The sequence below is a fragment of the Ornithorhynchus anatinus genome, chromosome 13 (genome assembly GCF_004115215.2).
Source record: "Ornithorhynchus anatinus isolate Pmale09 chromosome 13, mOrnAna1.pri.v4, whole genome shotgun sequence".
Classification (NCBI taxonomy): domain Eukaryota; kingdom Metazoa; phylum Chordata; class Mammalia; order Monotremata; family Ornithorhynchidae; genus Ornithorhynchus; species Ornithorhynchus anatinus.
In genome coordinates, this window is record NC_041740.1 from 12,759,270 (window position 1) to 12,785,863 (window position 26,594).

At 37.2% G+C, this 26,594-nt stretch overlaps 1 protein-coding gene and 1 non-coding gene across 19 annotated transcripts in view; both read left to right on the forward strand.

Annotated features, from left to right (window-relative positions):
- Window positions 1–26,594, forward strand: part of PARD3 (par-3 family cell polarity regulator) — a 471,934-nt gene that overhangs the window by 305,791 nt on the left and 139,549 nt on the right. For 4 of the 18 annotated variants that reach the window (XM_029077450.2, XM_029077456.2, XM_029077446.2 and 1 more), the window contains 6 exons: window positions 1,756–1,945; window positions 5,475–5,626; window positions 6,677–6,721; window positions 11,153–11,200; window positions 12,120–12,347; window positions 18,635–18,866. In XM_029077450.2, coding sequence (XP_028933283.1) covers window positions 1,756–1,945; window positions 5,475–5,626; window positions 6,677–6,721; window positions 11,153–11,200; window positions 12,120–12,347; window positions 18,635–18,866 — 895 coding nt within the window. Of the gene's footprint in view, window positions 1–1,755; window positions 1,946–5,474; window positions 5,627–6,676; window positions 6,722–11,152; window positions 11,201–12,119; window positions 12,348–18,634; window positions 18,867–22,846; window positions 22,962–26,594 lie in introns of those variants that run through there. The other 14 variants (XM_029077457.2, XM_029077464.2, XM_029077460.2 and 11 more) reach the window with 9 other exon arrangements.
- Window positions 23,976–24,113, forward strand: LOC114816301. The gene has a single exon (XR_003764065.1). It is a non-coding gene; the product is annotated as a small nucleolar RNA SNORA7 (small nucleolar RNA).

Here is a 26,594-nt window from a genome sequence, read left to right on the forward strand (position 1 = left end):
TTTTCATCTTTAAGATAATCTTTTGAGAGACCTTGCAAACCTTTGTTTTTTTTGTGGGGAGAAGTGTAAAAATACTTCTTCTCCCTTACCCCCAACCCTGAGTAACGGGATTTAATTTAATGAAAGTAGAGACATTCTAAGTTGTAATATAGGTCTCTGTTCTTTGTGCTATCCTCAGAGTGTGTTTTTTAATAAATCAACTGGTGTACAAAATGTATGTCATTTCAATGATATTTGCAATCCAGGAAGGTAAAAATAGATGTTTTATTAGAAGAAAAAGTATGACTGGAAATTGGGGAGTGAGTTATAGATGAGTCCATGACAATCACGGACCCTTCCCCTTTCCTTGTTTTCTATTACTTGAATGTGTAGCCAATGAGTAGACTGTTGTGCAAGTTGCCATACTATTTGTGTGAAGCCCACAGTGAAAGAAGCAGAAGGTAACAGTGGGAGTGGAAGGCAGGTAGTGTAGAGAGGGGAATACAGGAGCAATGCGACAGATAGTTGTGCGATCTAGCTACTCCAGTGGATAAACACCACACTTCCAAAATGTTGTGAGGCCATTCCAGGTTTGTTAAGAGTGTCCAATATGCCAGGGACTGTATTAAGCCCTGGGATAGATAGCAGGTAGTCAGGTTGGATCCAGTTCCTGTGCACGCACAGGGGGCTCACAGTCTTAATCCCCATTTTACAGATGAGGTAACTGAGGTGCAGAGAAGTCAAGTGACTTACGCAAGGTCATCCAGCAGACAAGTGGCAGAGCCAGGACTAGAACCCAAGTCCTTCTGATTCCCAGGCCCGTGCTCTATCCACTGGGCCGTGCTGCTTCTTTGGTTCCTTTGGTTAAATCCCTACAAACTCCCTCATTCACCCCCTCAACTACAGGACCTCCTGATCCAGAGAAAGCAGGCAAGAAGTTTATCTGAAAGACTAATTCAGGTACCTAAGTGCATTTTCCTCTCTAAATTGGTCAATGTAGAGGGCCATGTTCTTTTGCTTAGCAAAAAAAGTAATAAATCTGAACTTGAGAAGCCAGTTTTTTTTGGTGATGACTCGGTTGCAAATGCAAAAGGACTTGGAAATCTCTTGGCAAAAGGCCCTGTTAAGGTACAAAGTGATTGTGTTTTTTTCTGAAGGTCAAATAGAAAAAAAATCCATCTCATGTCAGCTTTGAAAAATACTGCATCCAGTTTCAATTTTTCTCATGTAACATTTTTTTCTTCTGCTCTTTTTTTCTTAAAATGCTCGAGACTTTATCTGAAATTGACAACTCAGCTGAAACAGAAATTATTGAGTTTAATTGTGCCTTTCTGTGACCCTTGTTTCTATGTGTTTGTGTTTAACCGATTGTATCACTTTATTTTAAATTCGCTATATTTGATTTCCACTATAAGAAAGACAAGTGCTAGTGTGATCCATGAGTTACTCTGTTGTTAATACGTTACTGGTTATATAAAATTTCTCCTTAAATTGTTTTTTTTTTTTTTGGCCTGAAAAGTAGCAGTTTTTTCCTTCTTGCACACCTCTCCTTAATGTGGAAATGACTACAGTCGTTATTTTAGGTGCCCAATTTTTTTCATTCTCTCATCACTTTTATGTATACTGGTATCTCTGAAGAATTAACAGTACAAGTAATTAAATTGTGTGTTCTATCACGCAGATTAGGCATAATCTATTCTAATGAACACTATTAATATGGCATAGTCCTCAGACCTCCATTGGCAATTTACCTCCTCTCTTTTCTCTTCTATGCAGGTAAATACCAGCTGTCTCCAACAGTGAACATGCCCCAAGATGACACTGTCATTATAGAAGATGACAGACTACCAGTTCTCCCGCCACATCTTTCGGACCAGTCATCTTCCAGCTCTCATGATGATGTGGGATTAGCAACAGCAGATGCTGGACCTTGGGCTAAAGCCACAATTAGTGATTCCGCAGACTGGTAAGACCACAGCCCAGGCCATTAAAGGAATAGTTAATTGCAGTCAAATTTTTTTTTGTCTTTTTAAATGGTTTATCACAGTGAATATTTAATCACTGAGCTTTTAAACTATGCTCCCTGCCTCCCCTCCCCATTATTTTCACACTATTATCAATCTTTCAAGAAAGGAATCTGCGAGGTAAATTTATTAGGCTTTCATGAGCATTTTGAATGGGGTACTTAACAATTTGGAAACAGGGAATTTGTTTGCAAGTTTTTCCAAACAATCACAAGAAATGGTTCTGAATTGATTAAGTGTTTCGATTTAGGTTGGTGGACATATACCCAATCCTTAACTTCAGATGTCATTTAAAAAAAAAAAAGGAAACTGGGAAAAAGTGAATAGTGTTCTTAAATAAAGTATACAGATTGAACCTCCTCATACATTAGGTGTTTAGAAAAGGTCTGTTGAGGTTTCCTTGCACATATAGGAAGTTACTTTGAAAATTCAAAGGAGAAAGCACTAACAGTGAATGCTGTTGATATTTGTTCTGTTGGTATTGTATATTACTCATATATTCTATTGACTTGTGCATAGTGTGTTCTCTTATTGATCTGTTTGCTTGCATCTAGGAAAAGATATTGAGCAGATACATAATACTTGTATGTGGAATTGCCCATTAATTTGCAAGTCTTGTAATTATATACATCAATAAGCAAAATAAAAAGTCCCTCATAGGGACCCTCCAAAGGTTGTAGTGATAATTAAGACCAGCAGTGTGAAGTATTATACCAGAGTGTTCTTATTGCCCCATCTCTGGAGCCTGTTGTGTCTGAGTGCATCAGCAAGGTTTCATTTAAGCAGTGGGGAATTACCCCTTTCCTTGACTTGCTGCAGTCAGCGCTTTTTTTCCCCCCTCCATTGTCTTAATATTGTGTAGTTGATGTCCAGGGAATTTTCATTGCTGCTTCTAATTGTTGTTTTAATGATGATCATATAAAGTGTCTTTTTTCCTTCACATTTCTTCCCTGTTAATACTGCAGCTGTTCCCTCAGAATATTTTCACCTGTTATTTAGGCCTTGAGAAGTCCATCTGTAGTTCAGAAAGAAGGGGTTTTATTACTGAATATGTGAAATTTTAAAAATAGAGCCACACTTGAGACTGAACAATAACAACTTAACTCTGAATTTTTAGCTGAATGTAGGGAGAAAAACTACAGTAAGAAGTAAAAATCCATTTGAAATCTGCAGATGCTTTTACATTTACTACTGTGGTACATGTGTTTTTCAGAAAATGAAAATAGTAAACAAATAGGAATTTGGGTTTGCAGTATTTAACTTGGGGAAAAGTCTTTAAAGCTCCCTAGGAAGAATTGTTGAGGTCTTTAGTACAACGGCAGGTAACAGACCATATCCGTTTGTGCCTTATGATGCACCCTATATGTAAATAATAAACAGCAGCAGAAATAGATTTTTACATTCATTTTCTGCTGCTCATAGATGAAGGGAGACTTGTAAAGTGAAGGTGTAAGGTATGATTTTGCTGGAAGGCATATGGGGTAAAGCTAAGAATATGGACCAAGGGTTATCCAAACAAGAATGGCAGCTGTTCTGAATCACAGCAGAAAATGTAAGCTTTTCCAGTCTGACAATATCTCCCTAATCCTTGATGAAAATGTTATGAAAACAAAGAGGCAATAAGGCAGGATTAATAACTGGAATTTTAATAACATTCAGGGTCAGAATACGGTTACATTCTTTAAAGAATCAGCTGTCATTCTAGCAATTTTATTTGTTAAATAAGCTAGTTCATAGTATATTGTTTTTGGCTTTAGTTAGTTGGGGGTGATAAGAGTTAACTGTAATGTGTCCCTAAGAACTATTTAGCCATTGTAAGACATATTTAATGTTTGAAGATGCGTCTAGCTGCGCAGATAAACCCATTTGATTTTGAAGTTTTCTGTGTTTACCATACAATTGCCAGTTGTTGCTGGTGAAACAGTCAGTGAATAACACTGTAATTTAAAAGCTAGAGAAATACAGTACATTAACAGTAACTGTGGAATAAAGCTGATGGCCTAATGGCCTAGCTCTTCTTATGACAGTACAACTAGTGAAGGTCAAAGTAATCCTCAATTACTTTCTGTGGTCTGGATCTACCATCAAATTGGAATCTATCACCAGCCAGTTAGGAGTTCTGTATTACTGAAATAGTTGAAAGCCCATTTTATTTCCTTTCTTTTTGCATGTGGACTAAACCGTTCTCTGCATTATAAGGGGGATTGCACTAAGCATATCTCCTAAGCATCAGATTTAAACTATCAGAGTAGGACAAAGGAAGAGTCAAGGGAGTCAAATTCTTACCTTCTCTATTTCAAATTGATCATTGGCATCAGAATCACAGTGAAGTAGTGTGGTGTTCAAAGTATGCTCTGACTTGTCATTCCTAGATGCTAACTAAATTAAGAATGACAGCATCTTGAATTGGTCACCTCAAGATTTTTATTGGGTTTGGAAAAAGCCAAGACTCCATATACTACCATTCACATTATTTTAAAAGTTGAGGTTTGCAGAGGATTTTTTGTTTGTTTTTTTGTTAGGTTCATTTGTTGTCTGTTCCTCAGAGGAGAGCAGCAGTACTAATCTGAAGTTCTGTTCAGTCACATTCTCAGAGTAATTCTCAGTAAATATTAGATGATTAATTTGTGGATATGTCTATTGGATAAATCCCAGAGTCCTAAATAAAGCAATGTTGGCCCCATTAAGGAATGAGAAAGCATCAGGAAGGATGTTCCTCAAACTTGGTTAGAAGATCCAGTCAGGTTGATGGATGGAATACAAAAATAGTCATACTTCTGACTCGTTCTGAATGTACAATGTTTCTGACATGGCACTTGGATTTCAGATGTTACACCAACATCAAGGCAATGTGATGGTATTTATTAAGTACATGCTATGTACAAAGCACTGTCCGAAGCACTGGGAAAGTACTATATGGATGAGATATAGACATGGCCCCTGATCCCAAGATGCTCACAATCTAAAATTGAAGTGGAAAGGGATAGTTGGTGACAGACACATGACGAAAAGCGAATGAAAATGCAAAAGCATATACGGACCCCATGAAAGTAACCGCATCCATTTCTTTTTTGCTCCTTTTCTTATAATCAAGAAAAGTGATGGAAAATATCCACAGAGGAAGCTTGTGTGTTCTGCCCAGTCGTTATCCATATATCACCAGCTTTTACATAATCCACCCTTCTGAGTGCTGAGATCTGCTTCAGTTTGGGGCCAGTAGTTATAAAGTGGAACTTTGTTTTTACGTCAGAACATAGATCTCTTTCCCACTCCATTCCAGTCAAAAATAGCAAGCTTGTTGGAAGTCAGGGAGCAGACTCCCTTTTTGAGACTTTATTTCTGTTTTTTTAATTCCTCTCTTTCTAGTTCCAAACATTCTGTTGAAGACCAAACTTTTATGGGCAGTAGACATCACCTAAGTCCTGCGTGATCTTAATTTATGCACATTCATTTATTCCTTCTCTCCCACAGCACCCTCAGTCCAGACGTCGATCCAGTTCTTGCCTTCCAGCGAGAGGGATTTGGACGCCAGAGTATGTCAGAAAAACGCACAAAGCAATTTTCAGATGCCAGTCAATTGGATTTCGTTAAAACACGAAAATCAAAAAGCATGGATTTAGGTAGTGAGTACAATCTCCATGAATCTCTGTCTGAACAAGGTTTAAATGCTTTAAAGATGAACTTGATTTCCTGAATGCAGCGCACCATGTCTGTCTCGTAGAGAGAATGAAAATAAAATGTGGTGTTTTGGCATAAATTTGCGTAACTGTGAATTTGGAAAAACTACATCACTCACGAGTGGCATATTTACATGGTACGTAATATGCTAATGTATATGTGTTTGTTTAAGGAGAAGACACACAAACACATGGACATGTGCAATTACACCACATTTCTCATTATGGTGGAAAAATAATTTAGAACTAACTCAACTATGACAACTCAATTATATTGATAAATTCTGTGGTTTTTAACTTAGGGAGGTATGTTGTGGAGAGGCACCATTATCTCAATCCATGTCTAGAATCTGATTAATACAGAGTATTTTCCTCTGTGCTATCCTTGAACTTAGTTTCATTGAAAATATTAGATACCGATGATCTCATGAATTACCCAAAGTTAAGGTAATAGTTTGGTAGATCATGTTTTGCAAAAAAATTGGTTATAGTACCTAAGAAGAGAAATTAAACGCTGTCATTTTTCAATCAGAGACAATCACAAATAAAATGTATAAATATTTGGGTGGCTTCAAAATCAGAACACAAAGCAAATAAAATAATAATTTACTGCTAATCTGTCAATTGTGATTTAAAAGACCATTATTAATCAAATGCAGCCTATTCATGCAATTCTGAGTTGGTTGTGGATATTTTAAAACTAAAAGCATTAATCTCTCGTGTGAATAAAAAGTATATCTGTAAATTTTGTGATGCCTTGCCTTGGCTAATTATGGTATGCTAACATGTAATAACACATGTGTCTTTGATATATGAAATGACTGACAAATTGCATGATGGCACTACCATCTTAATGAAGAATGTTTGCTTGGTGTTGCTTATTATTTGCATGAAATGGGGCATTTGCCCCCTAACTGGGAAAAAATTGGAATGGTTCTAGCATGTGGAATGTGGGCACTAACTGGGCTAACCATTTTACATTTACCTTTTTAACAGTAGCTGACGAGACTAAGCTCAATTCAGTGGATGACCAGAAAACAGGTAAGAATTGACAGTAAGGCTGTTGCCATAGAAACCTTGGCCAAAGAACTTACCACAATTACAGAACTGTCAATCAAATCACAAGAAAACATGAATATTCTAGTACTTGCATGGCTTTTCTATTATTGTTGTAAGTAATCAAGTTGTACAGGCAAGAGAAATCTCCGTAATGGACAGAGTCTGTGTTAGGAGAGACTATTCTAAGTAATGGGACAGTTTTTTCTGGAACTTTCAAGTTATTTTTCTTTTTCATCTCAAAACCTCAGACCATTTTTCAATAGCATATTGTTGGAAAACAGTGCTATAATGGCTTTCTATTAAGGACCACATAAAGTCAATTCTAAAGTTTTTACTTTGTGTCAGTGTGGCCTTCAGAAAAGCAGTTGGCTTAGTGCATAGAGCACGGGCCTGGGAGTCAGAAGGACCTGGGTTCTAATCCCGGTTCTGCCACTTGTCTGCTGTGTGATCTCGGGCAAGTCGCTTCTCTTCTTGCACTTCAGTAGCTTCATCTGTAAAATGGGGATCTAGAGTATGAGCCCCATATGGAACAAGGACTGTGTCCAATATGATTAGCTTTCATCTCCCCCCAGCACTTAGTTCAGTGCCTGGCACATAGTAGATGCTTAACCAAAACCCTAAAAAAATAAATAAATGTCTCCTTTATAGCACAGCTTCAGGAATTTCCCTTAACTGATAATGCACAGCATTCATAAAGAAGTTGATAAACTGGAAAGTGAAATGTAGTTCACTTAAACCTTGTTTAATGTTTCACACAGATTTTGTAAATATATATGTATGTAATCTATATTAACTTCATGACCCCACATTAAAAATTGAAAGTCACATGGCCTTGACTTTAAATTGCTACATAAATCATTCCTCCGGAATGGAAGACTATTTTTGAAGGGATTTATTTTATATTAAAATGAGCGGTGGCAGATTTAACTTTTTATGTTATTGTTATGAAAATGAATACTCAGAAGATATATTTTTTGTAATTAAAATAATGCAACTTCTACAATTGAACCTTTATGATTTATTAATACAAGTTCGCTTTTGACCTTTGGAATGCAATTTTAATTATTTTAGCTCCAATATGAATAGTAACACTACTTAATGTTAATTTGGTATAATTCACCTTTTAAACCTGCAGTGACTTGGTTTAGCAAGCTCGAGAATTGAGTATCTCATGTATACACATTCAGATTATTTCAAAAATGCCTTTGGCTTTCCATATGTTACAAAGTGAAGGGTTGGTTGTTAAAAGCGTATTAGTAAATCATAAGATTAACTGTCCAAGGAAATAAAAATATGTCATAATATAATAATGATGATGATAAATTGTGGTATTTATTAAGCTCTAACTATATGCCAGTCTATATTAAGCACTGGAGTAGTTACAAGCTAATTAGGACACAGTCCCTGTCCCACATGGCGCTCACAGTCTTAATCCCCATTTTACAGATGAGGTATCTGAGGCACAGAGAAGTTAAGTGACTTGCCCAAGGTCACACAGCAGACAAGTGGCAGAACTGGGATTAGAACCCAGATTCTTTTGACTCCCAGCCTTGCATTCTAACCAGTAGGCCCTGCTGTTGACTAGTTACTAGCATATGACAGTTTTTTCAATTATGTTTTTGCAGCAGGGATACTCAAATACATTATTTGATCATTTTTATATGTAAAATGGAAATTAATATTTGAACTTAATGCTCAGTGCTTTGGGTTTCATTTTTCAAGATGGAAGTTATGCCATGCTGGAACCCCGTGATACTTGTAAATGAAGTGTGAAACACTTCTTTAAAAGGTGTGATCTGAATTGTCTTGCTACTTGGGTGCAATAAAATAAATATTTTATTTCACAAAATAAGCAACTGGAAAAATAATAAGCACAATTAATATGATTTCTATTTGCATAACAGTAACCAGAGTTTTACTGCAAAATGGCCAATAGTGGAAGGCATATAATTCAGTTAAACCAAATGTTTTTGAAATTAGATGAAAGAACATTTTGTACATGTTGTGAACAATAACCCAGTGAAAAATAGAAGTCATCAGAACAACGCTCATAAAACCATAAACAAAATCATTGTGACTCTTGGTTAGCATTGGTTAAAATCATTGAAACAAATTTGTGTGTTAAGCCGATCGATCACCTGTAAAAGCTTATAAGAGTCTCGATACTGTAAGCAATTTTATTTTTCTTATTTCCTTACATTTGCACATGCTGTTCAATCTGTAGGTGGGAGGTACAATTAGTGGCAATTGGACATGGCTCATTTATCTGGCTTTGAATATAGGAAAATTATAGTTGAGTTAGTGTCTCCCCAGTTTCAGTCCGTGAATTCAGAAGACATCTTTAAGGCCTCCTCAACTGAAGGTAAAATATACGAGGAAGGTTATGTTACATAGACTATTGTGCATGTCTCTTCTTGCATGTGTGTATCTTGTGAGTGCATGAGTAGTAGGCTTTTGGATATGCCTAATAATAACAATTTAAGCCCTTACTATTGTTCCAGGTGCTGTATTAAGTGCTGGGGTAGATACAAGTTAATCAGGTTAGAAACAGTCCCTTTCCCAGATGGGGTTCACAGTCTAGAGAAGAGGGAGAACAGGTATTTTTACATTTTGCAGATGAGGAAACTGTGTCCAGAGAAGTTAAGTGACTTGCCCAAGGTCACACAGGCAGGTTGCAGAGCCAGGATTAGAATCCAGGTCCTCTGACTCCCAGGCTGGTGCTTTTCCTCTGGGTCACTTTGCCCGTTGGTTTGATATACTTCTAAGATCTTCCTGGTAAATCAATCTCGAAAATAAATTAAACTGCTTTTAATGAACTGAAGTTGCTGATCAAAGCAAAAGTTTATTTTGTTATTTTTAAATTAAGGGTATTAAAATTGATTTTTGAATAAGTAGCATTTGGAGTCTGTAAAGGTTTCTAAATGTTTTCAGTCAAAGTTGATGCAAGAACATTTTGTTTCATCAGGAAATAGAAGATGAATTTATTATGATTGTTTCTGTAAGTTCTAAATGCATAACTTATGAAAACCACTGGCCAAATTGCTCTGGGGATTTTAACAACTGGATGCATTATATTACACGAGGCGTCAACATTCCATTCGGAGGAAACTTTAACCTTACATTTCAAAGCAATTGCACTACTATAATATGGTCACTGATGAAATTGAGAATATGATGAAATGACTTGATAGTTACACAATGTATATTGCTTATTTGGGGATACTGTTTTTTCCCCTTCTGCAACTTGTCCACATTTATGTTGATAGCCACCCAAGTTCAGTAAATAGTTGCACCATTGCTGAAATCCATTATTAGTTTTACAGTCTTACAGGACGCTGAGAACATTAGGTCATATCCCAGGCTTTTTCCTTAGGGAAAGCATGACATACATAAATATTGTTCTCCTGATGATCTCCATTGGCCAGCAGGAAATGGGATTTTTTTATGTCCTTTATGAACACAATGGACACACAATATTTGCCATGTAATTACAGTTTACAAAATAACAGTGAAGCCACTAATTGTTACAGAATTGTGTGGGAGAATTTAGTTACAAAGTTAACATTCCAAAGCTAAATCTCAATGGAAGATAGTTTAATTTGCTCCAACAGAAACCTTTTTCCCTTAATCATTTTTTAACCACTGCTTTTTTCTCTGAACCTGTTGCGATCCTTCTGTATTGTGCTACCTTGTCAACATTTGGAGTAGTGTTGGTAGAAAAATATATGATTGACTTCCCATGTAAGAAATTAATGTGTATCCAGTGTAACCTCAGAACAGTTGATCAAATATATATGATACCTTGTGAGTGGAGAAAGGTGAAAAATCAGCTATTTCCATGAAGAGCCAGAACACACTTTTCACAGCGCAATCCTACCATTGCCTAGAGTGCTGTGCAAAGTTTTTTTGTTTATATAAATTCTCTTGCAAACTCATTCTATCCTTTTGCTGATTAAATACAAAATTAAAAGTATAGTGGCTGGCTCTTTCAAACTGTTGACCACATTTAATTCTTCAACCAAACGTCATTGTCTCTCTTATTCATGCCACCAAGCCCCCTGTCATACCTATCTGTCTTCTGGATAATGGCATGCCACAGCTACTCCTTAATTATTGGTCAACATATGGAGAGCTGATTCCATGCAGGGATAGAGCTTTCAGTTTCTGTAACCTTCTATGAGAAGTGAGGAATTGACCATTGACCTGGCTGGGTTCGTAAAGGTGATATCTTGAGCTTTCTGTGGTGTAAATTAGGCTAGCCTGAGGTACTGGCCAGTTTCTCCTGGCTCTGTTGTTCAACATGCATCATGTTTCTGAAATGTAAATTGACACCTCATTCCTTTCGCCAGGACTGAATCCCAATTTTGAAGTTTCTCTCTCTTTTTCTATTCCCTTGAATCTCCTTTCTCCCAGACAGCTGTTCTTCTGTTCCTGCTGACCCTCAGATAAACGAGCAAATGGGTGTGTGTATTTGTGTTTGTATGTGGGTGCATACATTCATTCATTCAGTTGTATTTATAGAGCGCTTCCTGTTGTGCTGAGCTTTTGGGAGAGTACCAACATAACAGTAAATGGACACATTCCTTGCTTACAACAAGCTTGCAGTCTAGATGCATACCTACATCTCTAAACAACTCCTGACTAATCAATAATTGTTAGGGTGTGATTATTTTTAAGGCAGTGATAATTCTTAATGAGTTCTTTTTCAAATCTCCATCCTTCTGGTAATAGTACCATTTAATATAGATGCTTTTTTTTCACTCAACTGAGAATCTAGGAAGAGTATTTGCTGAGGTATGTTAATGTGAATATTTAACTTGTTTGTGCGTGATATTTGAAAATGCCAAACAGCATATAATGAAAGTGGAAGAGCTAAAGAATGGTCTATTCTTCATGCTTTTCCACCATCTTTAATTAAGTTTTGCTTTGCAACTAAGCTATTTTAGGCAGTCCAGTCCATTTTGATTATTCACATACTATTTGGAGCAAGTTACTAAAACTCATTGATTTTATGGATGTAGCAAACGAGACAAGTTTACCAGTTGCAGTGAAAATTGAGACTCATCTTCTATAATAATGAAATCTTTCGTTCCTGCAGATTGTACTAAGCCTTAAAAATAAATGAAATATTTAAATCCCAGATGGAGAAAAAGATGTGACAGAAATAGTTAAAGAGACACAGCTAACCCTGTCAGATTCACAAACAAAAGTTTTTGTAGCCTCGATTGTTCATACTGATAAATCTGGGTAGAATCCACAAAAAGCAAGAGCAGGAGAAATTAAGTAAAGAGTGTTACGTGTGCCTTCATAGGCTTTCATCATAGAAATGAGTAAGTAATGATTTAATTTCATACATTAATCCTAATTTTTGACCTCCCAGGTTCCCCCAGCAGAGATATAGGACCGTCACTGGGCTTGAAGAAATCCAGCTCATTAGAAAGCCTGCAGACGGCAGTGGCTGAAGTGACCTTGAATGGTGACATCCCCTTCCACCGTCCACGCCCCCGAATAATTCGAGGACGAGGATGCAATGAGAGCTTCAGAGCTGCAATTGACAAGTCCTATGACAAACCTGCTGCTGACGATGATGACGAAGGCATGGAGACATGTAAGTGTGATGCCTTTAGAGAAAAAAATCCTTGATGTCCTCTGTCACTCTTGGGGTTCAGTCTGTAATAAATATTGAAGAATCAGTAGCTGATGGAGAGCCACATATACTGTTTTTAGGAGGTTCTTTATTGAAGAATATAATTTTTCTGAATATTTTAGATTGGGTTAACTGTCTACTTCGTATTTTCCAAACTCACGTCTTTGCAAAAAAAAATCAAAAATCCATATTAGGGCAGTAGTAGTGGCTACACCTTCAAGAAAAAGTAAAAACAGACACTGTACTTGAAACTCATTTTATTTTAATGTATAATAAGAATAACAATTTCTAATTTATATTTGTATATATCAAAACTTGCTATTGGAGGAAAAGTTATTTTTGGTTCAGTTTTGGGAGCTTAAATCATGTTTAAAAATAATCAATATTCTGGATTTAGCACTAGAGGTTAAGTTAATGATTACCCTTTCTTACATGACTAGGCATTATTTTTCATTTGCAGTTCAACCACCCAACTGTCCTCCAACATGTGGAGAATATCATAGGGAAGCAGCATGGCTTAATGGAAAGAGCATGGACTTGGGAGTCAGAGGTCATAGGTTCTAATCCCAGCTCCGCTATTTATCAGCTGTGTGACTTTAGGTAAGTCACTTAACTTCTCTGTGCCTCAGTAACCTCATCTGTAATATGGGGATTGAGACTGTGAGCCCCACATGGGACAACCTGATGACTTTATATCTACCCCAGCGCTTAGAACAGTGCTTGGCACATAGTAAGTGCTTAACAAATACCATTATTATTATTATAGAAGCATCCCTTAAAAGGTAACTTTCTGGCTGTTACCAGTGTGGGTTCTGGTCAAGTGGTAGACTAGGATGAGTGAAACTAGCCAGAGATCATTTTTACCCATATTGTGATTGATTCAAAATGTTAATGCCAGTTAGTGCACTTTTAGTTTATGTAATTTGCAAGAGAGAGAGAGAGAAAATAGTTGTATGATAGTATTTTATGGCATTTACTAAAATCTTCCCCTGCTCAATCATTCATTCAATCGTGTATATTGAGTGGTTACTGTGTGCAGAGCACTATAGTAACCGCTTGGGAGAGTTCATTATAACGATAAAGGGACACATTCCCTGCCCACAGAACTTACAGTCTCCAAACCCTACACAGGCTTAGATACAATACAGTCAGGTTAGACACAGTCCCTGTCCCTCATGGGATTTGGTGTCTATTTGTATACAAAGAGACAAGGTGAGAAGACTGGAAAAAAACCATTATTAAACTCTCACCAGAACCAATCTTTGAAGGGACTATTTTTGAAGAGTCAAAGACCCTTCGTTATGTTATTTTCCATGACATGAACATGGTTAGATTAAAAAACAAGAAGGCTTCTTCCCACAAATATTGTGCATTTTTCTCTATGTTCATGGATCTTCTTTATTCCAGCCAATCCCACTTTCTGTTTTTCACTCCTTTTTTTTTAAAAAAGGTATTTGTTAAGCGCTTACTATGGCATACAAGCTACAAGCTAAACATATTGGACCCAATCCATATCCCACATGGGGCTCCCAGTCTTAATCCCCATTTTACAGCTGAGGTAACAGACATAAAGACATTAAATCCAAGGTCACACAGCAGATAAGTGACAGAGCCAGGATTAGAAAGTAGGTCCCTCTGAATTCCAGTACCATGCTCTTTCCATTAGACCACACCGCTTCCCTAGTAAGGGCTCCTATTTTATCAACTTTCACTACCAGCTACTGAAAATATAGAGAACATTTCTATTTTTCTTTCTTTTTTTTAAATAGTTATTAAGCACTTACAATATGTCAAGCACTTTTCTAAGCACTGGGGTTGATACAAGTTAATCAGGTCAGACACAGTCCCAGTTCCATATGATGCTCATAGTCTTACTAGGAGGGAGAGCAGATTCGAGTCCCCATTTTGCAGCAGAGGAAACTGAGGCACAAAGAAGTGAAGTGACTTGCCCATGGACACACAGGAGACAACTGGCAGAGCTGAATTTAAAACCCAGGTCCTGTGACTTAACAGTAAAGTTTTACTACCAAACCACTCTGCTTTCTTCTCTGTGTTCCAACAATCATTTCAAATCTTGAACTACACAGCCTTTCCAGCTGGTAATGTTCTTTATGTTCAGGCTTGTTTTAGTGGGTACTGCTTAGTTCCTGTTAGAAGTAACTTCTGGGTCCCTTCTCAGTAATTCATTCAATCAATCAATGATAATTATTCAGTGCTTCCTGTGTGCAGACTGCTTGGGAAAGTACAGTTTAATAGAATTGTAGACACAATCCCTGCCCACTAGTAGCTTCACCCATGAGTCTGAAATCTGGGGCATGAATACATCCCTGAGTTTAAATTTAACAGTTTTTTTTTCCATCTCACAGTAATTAGCTTTATGAGATTATTATACATCTTTTACCTTTACCATCTGCACATTAACTAAAGTCTTTTGAACTTTCCCCAGAAAAGCCATTGTCTAACCTAGTGGAAAGTGTTAAAAGCCCATGAACTTCCCTCTTTCTAACCTTTGCCAATCACAAATGAGGAAATCAGGCACATGTTTAAAGTGATCCCTGAGAGCACCCAGTACATTTCTGAAAGCTGCTGTGGACAAAAAGTCTTAGATCTTTTTTTTTAAAAAAAAAGAGCTTGGAGTAGATCAAATGACACTTTTTTTTTTGCTTTTGCTACCTCATTGAGGGGAAAAAGATTATGTATTTCACAACTTTGTGAATGTTGGGAAGTAAGCAGTAAGAGGTTTATGGTTAGAGTAAGACTGTCTTCATGATCCAACTGTAGTGTGTGAACACTTTTATTTTTAATTGCAGTTTATGGATCCTCTTACAAACGGTAGTTCCCCTCCAGGAAAATACCTGTTTAATGCCCTTTTCAAGTCAGATCTCCTACGTAGTATGCAACTTCTGGTCTCAGCAGTGTTGAAATAATGAATTGAGTGCTGTTTTTAGGGCCAATGCATGCCTTGGAGACTACAGCATATCTTGTGTCTATCATCTTCTGTAGCACATAAGTTCTTCCTGTGGAGATGACTGAGCCCAGCATTTGATCCATCTGGCCTCTCCATGTTATATATGTCTGTCTGGATCAAGTTGAGTGTTGGGTGGGGAGACCTGTAATCTCCCAGGCCCGACCCATGCTTTACAGGTCAGAGCAGCTACAATCTGCTCTCTCTTCTATGCAAATTAGGCACAGCTGTCCAGCAAGCTGAAAGCACGTTTCCAAATAAATAAGGCTCTAATGCCAGTAAGCACCTAAATGCAAAAATAATGGAATTTCCATAACTCTTTTCTTCTAAGGAACTCAGAAATTTTTCCTATATGTCCGCTCATTTGTCATTGTGTTATTCCAGTGAAGGGGGTACTGAGGTAAGTATGATAGCAGAAACAAATACTTTAGTAATTGAGTGGTGCTCAAAGAACAAATACCTTAAGGCTCTATTAGTTGTACCTTATCTAATTATTTACTTGCAGAAGCTTTGTTGGCTGTTGTTCCATTTATGTAGAACTTAAAATGGAACTGATTTTAATCCTAAAATTGACAAGGCAAATGGGAGTTCATGTTACAACCACTCATTGACAATGTTCCTCATTTTGTCCCTTATTTAGTTTGATTTTACTCTCGGGCATCTAAGTTTTTCTTGAAATGTGTTAGAAGTAAAGATGCTTCCCAATATCATTGCCTGGCTCTGTGAATGTTAATACAGTTCATTTTTACCTAATAAAAATCCCTACATTTTTGTTAAACTGTGCATTTTGTTACACTATTGATAAAATAGTTATAGGAATAATGGTTCCTTGTAGAATTGTACGTTAGTCAACAAGACATTCTGTCCCTTTGAAAACCCTTTTTTAAAGGGACAGAATGTCTTGTTGACTAACGTACAATTCTACAAGGAACCATTATTTTAAGGTAACCCATGAGTTGTAATGACCATAATCTGATGCCTTTGACTGTAGTTTCCTAAAGAGTCTTGTCTTTTCTTGTCCTCACTTATCATAGCACCATGTAGAGCACCACACACTGATATTCATTTTCTAAATACTTTTAGTTGCATATATTAAGGGAAACAGGAAATCTTCAAAGTATTATTTTTCTGCTATCCTTAAGTTATTGAAATGAAGTTCCAGTTAGTCATCACTTTCTAAGATATTTGATTTTTAGAGATGTTTTGAAATGTCTGATCTGGAGTTTTACCCTGTAGAATTTAGTTTTACCATCTTTACAGATAATCTGAAAGTTGCTTTACAAGAATAAAGTGCATAGTAGCCTAGGTTTTTTAAAAATAAAAACCTTTTGGTATTTTATAGCCTAATATGAAAAATGTATCAGGGATCAGTTTCTAGGGTTAAACTGATTCTGATGAATAGTGTACTGGGCTGAATGTCTGTGAGGTTCTGCTTTCAGTGGAACTTACACTGAAACACAATGGTGCTTTCTCCATGTGGGCTAAAACCCAAACTCCAAGCTTCTTCCAAATTTTATGATGACCTAGTAGTCTCACTCCTGCACTGCAAAGCTAAGTACCTTCACTGTAGCAGGCACCTGAATTTTAATTTGGCTACATTTGCATCCACTCAAAATATAGTAATTAGGTATATCGTAATTGCAGAATGACTGCTGCATAAAAGAGGAAAATGTTTCTTCAAGTCATTCTTTAAAAAACAACTTGAAATATACTTATCTCTCTGTGTAATCACAGAGGAAAAACATTCTAGTTCAATTTGTGGAAGAAGTTACGCACAAACTGAAAAGTTAATCGGAAACATGAGTCTGTTGTTTTGAGAAGGCTGGCTGTGGAGAAAAATGCAGTCTTTATAGGAAAAACTAAGCTAAACAAGACAAGAGGTTGTATAGTTATGACTAGTTGTTCTGCAACTTGATGTAGCATACCATATTGCCCATTTACGATTAATTTCTAACCTAGTAAATTAGCCTGAGAGCACCCCCTTAGGTCAAAATCATTTCTCCCAGTTGAAAGGAGAATATTTTTTATTTGAATTTTTTTTCCTTCCCTATCTTTACTTGAATGATAGAAGATATTCATTTCCATAGAAATAATATAGTTTCAACAAAAGTTTAATGGACTATTAGCCCTAAATTTTGTGTGAAAAGGGAAAACTTTCTGCTCAGTCCTGAAAGTCTGTTAAAGCAGTTCCCTCTCTGGTTCCCCACAGACCACCCCTATTTAGGCCTGCTTTTCAGGTGGGATAAAAGAGGTGCATGAGCCTTGCAATCACTGACAGGGCAACAGTGCCTGTACTGAGGAAGGAGGTGTTTTCCTTCAAATGCGGAGAGAAGGAGGAAGAATAATGCAGACTGGAATGCAGAGAGAAGGAGGAGGAATGGTTAGATTTTTTTATTTTCATAATGGAAGATTGGGGGCCTTTCAGAACAATGATCATTCAACTTCTTGTGAGGGGAAATATTTTTTTGGACACCATTAAGGCTCAAGAATCAGGAAATATCTGTTCTTCCAAACTTAATGATGACTGAGAGTCCATACATTTTTCCCAGCCCTCCTTATGTTGTAAACTAGTACAGATGAAACCAGTAGACTTCTCTGATATACATGACTTGTAATTCTACAAACAATTACAAAATTCCAGGTTGAATTTTCTTCACCTGTTGTGGACTGGAAGCTCCTTGGGGGCAGGGGTCATGTCTACCAACTCCATCCCATTGTACTCTCAATAGCAGTTACTAGAGTGCTGCACACAGTAAGTGCTCAATAGATACCATGGATTAATTAAAGTTGAGGTAATCTGTAAAATTCTCCTGAGCACTTAGTTTAGTGTAAATCTAGACTAGTCTTAGTCTCGCACTGCATAAGTTAATTGGTTGTATGGTGATGAGACTATACAGAATAACAAAATGAAGTATATGCATGCCTGTAGCCATGCTGTTTTGAGTAAAGGTCAGTGGACCTTAGGAGAGTTGCTACAAATCTGTTGGAAGGATTTGAGTTTTTGAATCCAGATGCCTAAAAACATGTTTCATCCCCAGGCTGAAACAACTGTGTTGATGTTCTTCTCTGCCCTCTGAATAAACATATTATTATTGGAGTACATATCACATATACAGCATGGCTTCAATCTCTAATGGATTATATAATTATTAAGAGTGGTTTGTTGTTTTTTCTGATATGATTGTTCAGAAAATGTCAAAAGATAAAATGCTCACTTAATATAATCCTTCAGTAGCACCGTTGTCAGACTTGTCTTTCCATTTATGTATCTTCTTTCCTGCAGTGGAAGAAGACACAGAGGAAAGTTCAAGGTCGGGAAGAGAATCTGTGTCTACTGCCAGTGACCAGCCATCCCACTCTCTGGAGAGACATATGAATGGAAACCAAGATAAAGGGGATAAGACTGACAGGAAGAAGGATAAAACTGGTAAAGAGAAGAAGAAAGACAGAGATAAAGAAAAGGACAAAATGAAGGCAAAAAAAGGGATGCTGAAAGGCTTGGGAGACATGTTCAGGTAAGTTTACAGCAATTCAATCCCCCAAAATATATGGAAAACCAAGACTTAATTTTTTAAGGCATAAATATAAGTATACCTACCTGGCTTGCTTCTTTTTCAGTGATTTTAGTGACTATAGGTTTGCCTCTATGGCTCTTCAGTTTCAATCTTTGAGGTGGTTTTAGCAATTTTCAAAAAATGGTCTGTTTTCAACCCCTGGAAATAACTGCTACCAAGAGGGAAAGTAAGAGCCTATATGTGAGTTTTGAATAGAAGTAAAGATCTTTCCTTGACAAAGGCCTATTAAGGCAGCCGTATTTCTTTTTTGAGTGAACAATGGTTCATTATTTAAATGAACATAGAGGTAGAGTTGGTGGTAGCATTTAAAGATTCATTAGTGACAAGTCTGTAATAAATAGGTACAAGTTGAGTTTCAATTAAGCTGTGTCAATTAATTTAATACTTGTTACATTCTTTAGTCTATAAAGATTTCGGTAAAATAAGAGTCTAGCTCCTTCTCGACAGTAGGTTTTGTTTCCTAAATTAATATTGTAAGTTTAGTTAGTGCTTTATCAGTCCTAAACAAAAAAATGACAAGTTGTTCAGAAGTGACAATGAAATTCCCAGTGACATTGAAATTCACTAAGGTAATTTATAGTCTTCTAGCATTCAGTGCAAAATATGGATTAAGTCTGTAAACACATCAAGGATATATTTTAAAATTTTGAAAACACAACACAGCAGTTAAAAGTAGTTTAACTGCATTGTGATTTCCCGTTTAACTTTTTAAAAAATGTAAGCAGGAGTTCCCATTTGTCCTGATACATTGCCCTAGATTGGTCCTTGTAACTGTATTAATTATGACAAATATGGTACTCAGTAACAACTTTGTAGATGTCAAACACTGCATTCATTTCTGGGGCAGATAGAAGATAATTAGAAGTCTCTGTCCTATTCTGGGCTCACAATGTAAGACTTAGGAGGAGAGGGCACAAAATTTACTCCCATTTTACAGATGAGGAAATGAAGGCATAGAGAAGTTATCTATCATCTCAAAAGTGAACACATCTCCATTTCAACGATTTAGAAGTCCTCCTTACATCTAAGGCATTCTATAGTTGTCAACATGCAAATCGAGTAAGCAGACAAAACTGTTGACAACCTGAATCCTTGCCCATTAGCACATTTGACATGATTTGAAGCATTACAGAATTTCATTTCCAGTGCTTCAAAGCATTACGAGTTCAGTGCTTTTTCATCTAAGCTTCTCTTGCTCTTCCTAATGTTGCTTACTCTGAGAGCCTTTTCAGTCACATAATCTTTCTTCATTATGTTGCATGACCAAGTACACTTATGGGATGGGGTTGCTGTAACTGACACTTTTTTTTAGCATTTGTATGTAGCCAAGGGCCTTTTTATTGCTTCTGTGCATATCGATAGCTCAAACTGGTACCTACATAATGCACAAAAATAATGCTGCTTCTCATCAGTTAAAATCTAAGAAATTTGTATTGGGATCTTCATCAAATTGCAGCATTTTAAGCTGCAAACTACCACCAGAAATCATGCCTTATCCTTTTCCCCTCCAGAATTATTATTTCCAAAGATTCCCTTCAAGTTTCTTTATGAAGGCTTAAAATTAAAGTGTAGGGCTTCTAAAATTTTTTCCATTTTCACAGAGTACAAAGAATTGGCATTAACTAATTCATAATTACTATAAAAAACAAGAGAAATGTAATCCTTCAAGATATAGTTGCATATGTCATCCAGCACATTGAATTAACTGCTTGTTTGGGGGAGTTAAGAAGCCAGGGAATGGTGTGCTTGCATGTGTGATGGTTGAGAAAGTTATATACAGCCAGCTCTAAGCAATTCCTCTCCAATGAGAATAAAGAATAAGGAAAATTATTCCAAGTATGTTTTCAATATCGATAGTCAGTGAGGTTCATTATTGAGGGGAAAAATAGTCCAGTTTCATCACAGGTCCCTGAAGTAAATCCTTGAAAAATCAGCTTTGTGGCCAGGTGCAGAAGCTGGAAGTATGTTTCTGCTAAATCAGGCTGTTGTTTTGCTACTATTTAAGATTTACTGTTATGAATTCACAGAAGGCCATACTTTTTGGCTTCATGAAATTATAAAAGTTTTCATGCTGTGCAAAATATTGCTCTTTTAAAATGTGTTCAAAATAACCCATTAACTGAAAAGGTGCATTCAATTTTGTTGAATGTTGGCAGCTCTTTTTCTTTTCTTTCCTTCTTACCCTGATGGTGGAAAAATCTTTGGTTAAGAAGAAAATTTGGCTTTCTCACTCTTTTTGGTGCTTCTTTGTTTATCGATATGCTTGGATATGCTTTGTTATCTTACCACATTGGATTAAGTTGAAACTGACCAATATACAGTGGGTCTCTCTTCCTCTTCTGGGTATCGTGTGTTTTGTAGTTCTAGTAAAGTATTTTGTTAATGTGTTTTTGCCTGCCTGCCTGTCCTCCCAATGGGGCTGAAATAACAGCTTTGGTCACCATTTTTGTTCATTTCCTTGCTCTTTAAACTTAGTACATTACTCAATATAAATCCCCCTGGTTCTCTAAGTGTGTCTGTAAGCATAATAGACAATGCAAGGCAAATGAGAGTGAAGCAAGCGGAGGAAGAGGCATAGATTGATTTCTTGCTTCTTTAAGGACAAAAGAGCAGGAGAAGTATTTGGGTCATTTGGTATCTGAGTCAAGTTTAGCAAACCAAGTTTTTGCTGATTTACCTGTGTAAGTCAACCGTGCAGTAAAAGCCGATGCTGCTTCTGCCTAGAATCATTTTTGTTCTTGGTTTCCATAGGTTGCTTCAACAAAAGCACCTGTTCTCTTTTTCTTAAGTAGGGTGCTAGGTAATAGAAATGAAATAAGGATCAAATGGAGGATGTAGTATTAAAGATTGTTCAGAGAAAAAGACAAGCAAAATCCAGTGGGTAGTCTCACCATTTTATTCACGAAACGTATTTTCATATTTCAAAGAGTAGGTGGCATTCCAGAAAAAACACTTAATTATTGATATAGAGCTCTAGGAAAAATATTGAGAGTCTTATAAATCCCTACTCTGTTTATAAATTATGGAGCTTGCTGAAATTCAAAAACCTACTACAATTCAATTTTAAGGTTGCAAATTTAAATCTATAAGAGAAGGAATACCAAAGTTGAGATTTTCCCGTAGCTTGGGTAAATTTATTCAGGTTGCATATACTGAACATTTTTGCACTTGGTAACTCATATTGCTCTGGTACAATTAAGAGGTATGCAGTATGCTAGTGATATATTGTATACATTGTATATGTTAGACAGGATATTGGTGGGTCAGATGTTTATCATGATAAGTGCTAACTTTGGTAAAGTGTTGTAGTGATGTCCTAGGAAGAGACTCTAATGTGTATCGTAAGTAAACAATGTTATAACTTAAAACTGTAGCACACTGACAGAATTGGAAAGCATGTTCTAATTCTGGTTTTGATCGTACATTAGTAAATGGAAATTTTAAAGTTTAGTCATTTTAGTTGTCATAAAAAGCTCTTCGAGGAAAATGTAAAGTTTTACCACACTTTCTATAGATAGGTATATCTTGATGATTGTAGAACACTGAGAGGTTAGCCATCATGCCGGAAAGCCGATGCAAATTAAATATTGGCATATTACCATGAAAATTTAATCCTACAATTACATTTAAAATGATTAGAAGAACCCCTGCAATGTTGCTTCTTCCAGTCTGCAAGAGAAAAGTAATTCAGTTTGAAATCTCATTCAGTTGATAGCAGATACACTACTGTCTTTTTAAAACATGACCCAATGCCAGAAACCTGACCAGGTTCAAAAGTATGTTATTTTTAGAACTGAGTTACGCATTCCATCCCATGACTGGGCACTTGGGAGAATAGCATACACAAATTACAGTTAGCTATTGCTACATTCCTCACTCTTACTTACTAATTGTGTATCTATACCATGTTTCTCATTTAGCCTTGCCAAACTGATGCCTGAGAAGAGATGAACAGCAAGCGAGATTCAAAAATGTCTTGAGCAGCACATATTGCACAGTTAAAAAAAAACAACCAATAAATGTACTTTTAATGAATTTCTTAGTGACTGTTTACGAATTTTGTTTACGGCATGAGCAGTTTGGATGGGTTAATGATTTCCATATTGATTAATTTTGCCCCTTCTATCTTAATTTCAAGTTTGGAGGTTTATGGTGCCACTTGAAATATCAGGGAAAGAGGCTTTTACTCACATTTTAATTAGCCATATTCCATAGTGGAAAGTGTCATCAAGAATAGATATGTAGTTAAATTCCAGAGCGTCATCAGAAAATGTTGTTGTTACATCCCAGAGACATTTCTGTTACTCTGTGTACCACACTGAGGAAGGAATGGATGTGGAAGGCTATGTCCCACTAAGAGCTTGGAGCAAAAACTATGCTGAAGTAGAGACTCAGCTCCAGGCACTGTAAGCCACCAAAAAGCAAGCTCATTGATAGGGGAGAAGATGGTGTACTGTGTGTCCATGAAGAGGTAGTCACTGTATGGCCACATGGGGCCAGGGAAGACAGGGTGTCTTCATGTTCTGACAGGGAGATGAGGAGAGACCCCCTGTCCCACTGCTATCCCATGGTTTGTCAAGACCACGGGGACTACGGGTGCCAACTGTTTGGAGATGGCTTCTGTGTGGTGACTGCCTTGCCAATGTTTTGAACACAGTTCCAGACACAAGAGCAAGCTCCAGTCTGTTCTTTTTCAAGGAATGAGTATTGCTGTTGGCATAAAGCCTGGCATTATCATTGCCATTCTGGATTTGAAAACAGGTAATACTGAGCAAGCTCCTTCTCAACTCCAGAATGTGCCCAGGAAATCCTTTTTAATTAAAAATAAATGCAAAATGGAAGAGGAAACAGGCTAATAAGATGCTATGGAGCAGGGTGAAATTCTGTTTAGAAGTGTTTAATCCTTGCAGGGTACAAGAGCAAACTCCTTATACGTGAAAGCCCTTCTATGTTTCATAGAAAATAAGCATTAGTATTATGGGTTGGAATTGTTTCTTCTGGGAATGTCAAGAATCGTAGTTTTTTTGACTCAAACTTAATAACTATATACCTCTCTCAGGATCACATCTGGAGAGTTTCCAGTACTCTACCAGTCTTGACTACGGGAGGGAGAATAAGGCAGAGGCATACCCATTCCATTCCTAGCTTGGGCAGTGGCTAGTGAGCGGAAGGCAATCTGCTACAAGTCACAGCTCACCTGTGCTGGGCAGCAGCGGCATGGGAGAGAGTCGAGGGCGGAGACTCAAGTGTCTGCGTGGAAGAAGGCAATGGTAAACCATTTCCATATTTTTATCAAGAAAACTATGGATTCACTACCAGAATGATTGCAGATGGAGGTGGGGCGTTCTGGGAGAGATTTGTCCATGGAGTTGCTATGGGTCAGAGACGACTCGCTAGCATGAGACGAGACAACTAGCCATATATGTAATTTAACATGTTAGGCTTGCTGTTGCTAAAAAAAAAAAGGGGGAGCACATCCAATCTGACACTAATTTAAGGGACCCTGTTAAAATAAGTGGATAGCAAACTCTGAGCCTTTATAACTAAAATCCAGAAAGCAGTAGCGAGTAATTGTGAGGGATGAAGTTACAATAAGAAATTAACATAATCTTTTGTGCTTTCTAGTTTGTCACTCTGACAGAAAACAGTGCTCTTTTATTGGTGTTCTTATTGCTGGATTTGTGGAGTAAATCTTGAACTTATAAATGCAAAGTGGGCAGATTGCATGTTTCTTTTAATTTGAATTGAAACAGGGTTCTTGTTTTTAACACACCAAAATGAGTGTCAGGTTGACCTGTTACTAAAGACATATCCATAGAACCTGATAAAGGATTCCTCTAGTATTCTTCCTTCGCTTGTTAGTAGTTTTAAATAGAAAACCTCTGACACAGACGGCACCGTATCTGACTGCAAAGCAAGGCAGAGAAGGCACAAAGCATGACAGCTGAGCCATCTAAGACCCTTTTTGACGTTCCTTTAACGTTTCTTTTTCCAAAGACCTGCAGCGTGAATGTAGAATGCAAGTGTCAAGAATGACACCTACTTTATAATCTCTGTAAAGCAAACCTTTTCGTAAAGAGAATTTTGACAGTCCTGAGATTCTAAGTCAATTTCAATTCTCGACGTTAAATGAAAGAGGAATTTTTTTTCCCGCAATTGAGGTAAAAATTGAAGGCTAGTGACTGTTCACTCCCAAACAAAATAGGGTAAATAAATACTATACTATCACACTATGAAAGATGTTAGGTGAAAGGATCAGTTAATGACATCCACCACAGTGTATATCAGAAAAATCACCCATATTTGATTTGTGCCAATTCCGTCATTTGGCATTATGGTTAAAAATGTATATGTGCTTCCTTACTGTATTCCTATGAAAGCCACAAAATCTCTTCTAAACCTAGACACTTTACACCAACATGATGATTCTAGGTAAACACTGGCATAAATTAAGATCAAGGGCTTAGGAGTCAGAGGTCATGCGTTCTAATACCCGCTCTGCCACTTGTCAGCTGTGTGACTCTGGGCAAGTCACTTAACTTCTCTGTGCCTCAGTTACCCCATTTGCAAAATAGGGATTAAGACTGTGAGCCCCACGTGGGACAACCTGATGACCTTGTATCCCCCCAGTGCTTAGAACAGTGCTTGGCACATAATAAGCCCTTAACAAATACCATCATTATTATTATAAATTTCAAGGATTGACTTTGAGATTACAATTTAGTTATATTAATCTCTAGTTAAAGATGCACATGCCCTTTGGTATCACTTTCTTTATGCATTTTGAGATTAAGAGGACAAAATTGTTAATGATCATTTGTATCCCAAATGTCCAAATAAGTGAACTTGGCATCTTGTCAAGAATCTCCAGAGGTTGCCTACCCATGTCCGCATCAAACAGAACTCCTTACCTTTGGCTTTAAAAGCTCACTCCTTCCTATCTTACCCAGCTGATTTCCTTCTACAATCCAGACTGCTCGCTTTGCTCCTCTAACATCAATTTACTAACTGTTCTTCTATCCCATCTCTCTCACTGCCGACCCCTTGCCCACATCCTCCATCTGACCTGGAACTCTTCCTCCTCTTTATTCATTCATTCATTCAATAATATTTATTGAGCGCTTACTATGTGCAGAGTACTGTACTAAGCGCTTGGACTCTCCCCACCTTCCAACGCTCATTAAAGTCACATCTCCAGGAGGCCTTCCATGATCGAGCCCTCTTTTCTCGACACCATCTTCCCTTTGCATCGCCTTGTGCTCTTAGATCTGCTTGGCACTTGATATTCATTCCACCCTCAGCCCCACAACACATATGTACATATCTGTAATTTGTATGTATTAATGTCAGCTGTTGCATTGTACTCTCCCAAGTGCAAATGCTTAATGAACACCATTAATTGAAGTAGGGAAAGAGGCCTTTAAAGAAACCTTCCTTGTTTTTCAGATGTGTCTAAACCTCCCAATTTTGTGGGGCAGGCAAGAAGCAGATATCATTTTCCCCAGAAGGATCTGAACTTCACCTGTATGCTGGTGGACCATACAGGGTCTTTCTTCAAACAGAGGATTTTAGCCCCCAAATAACTTTCTAGGCAGCCCCTTCCAGGAGATGCAAGGCACCCAGAATAAGCCTTTCCTCTTGGCTCAATCCCACTTACAAACCTGCAAG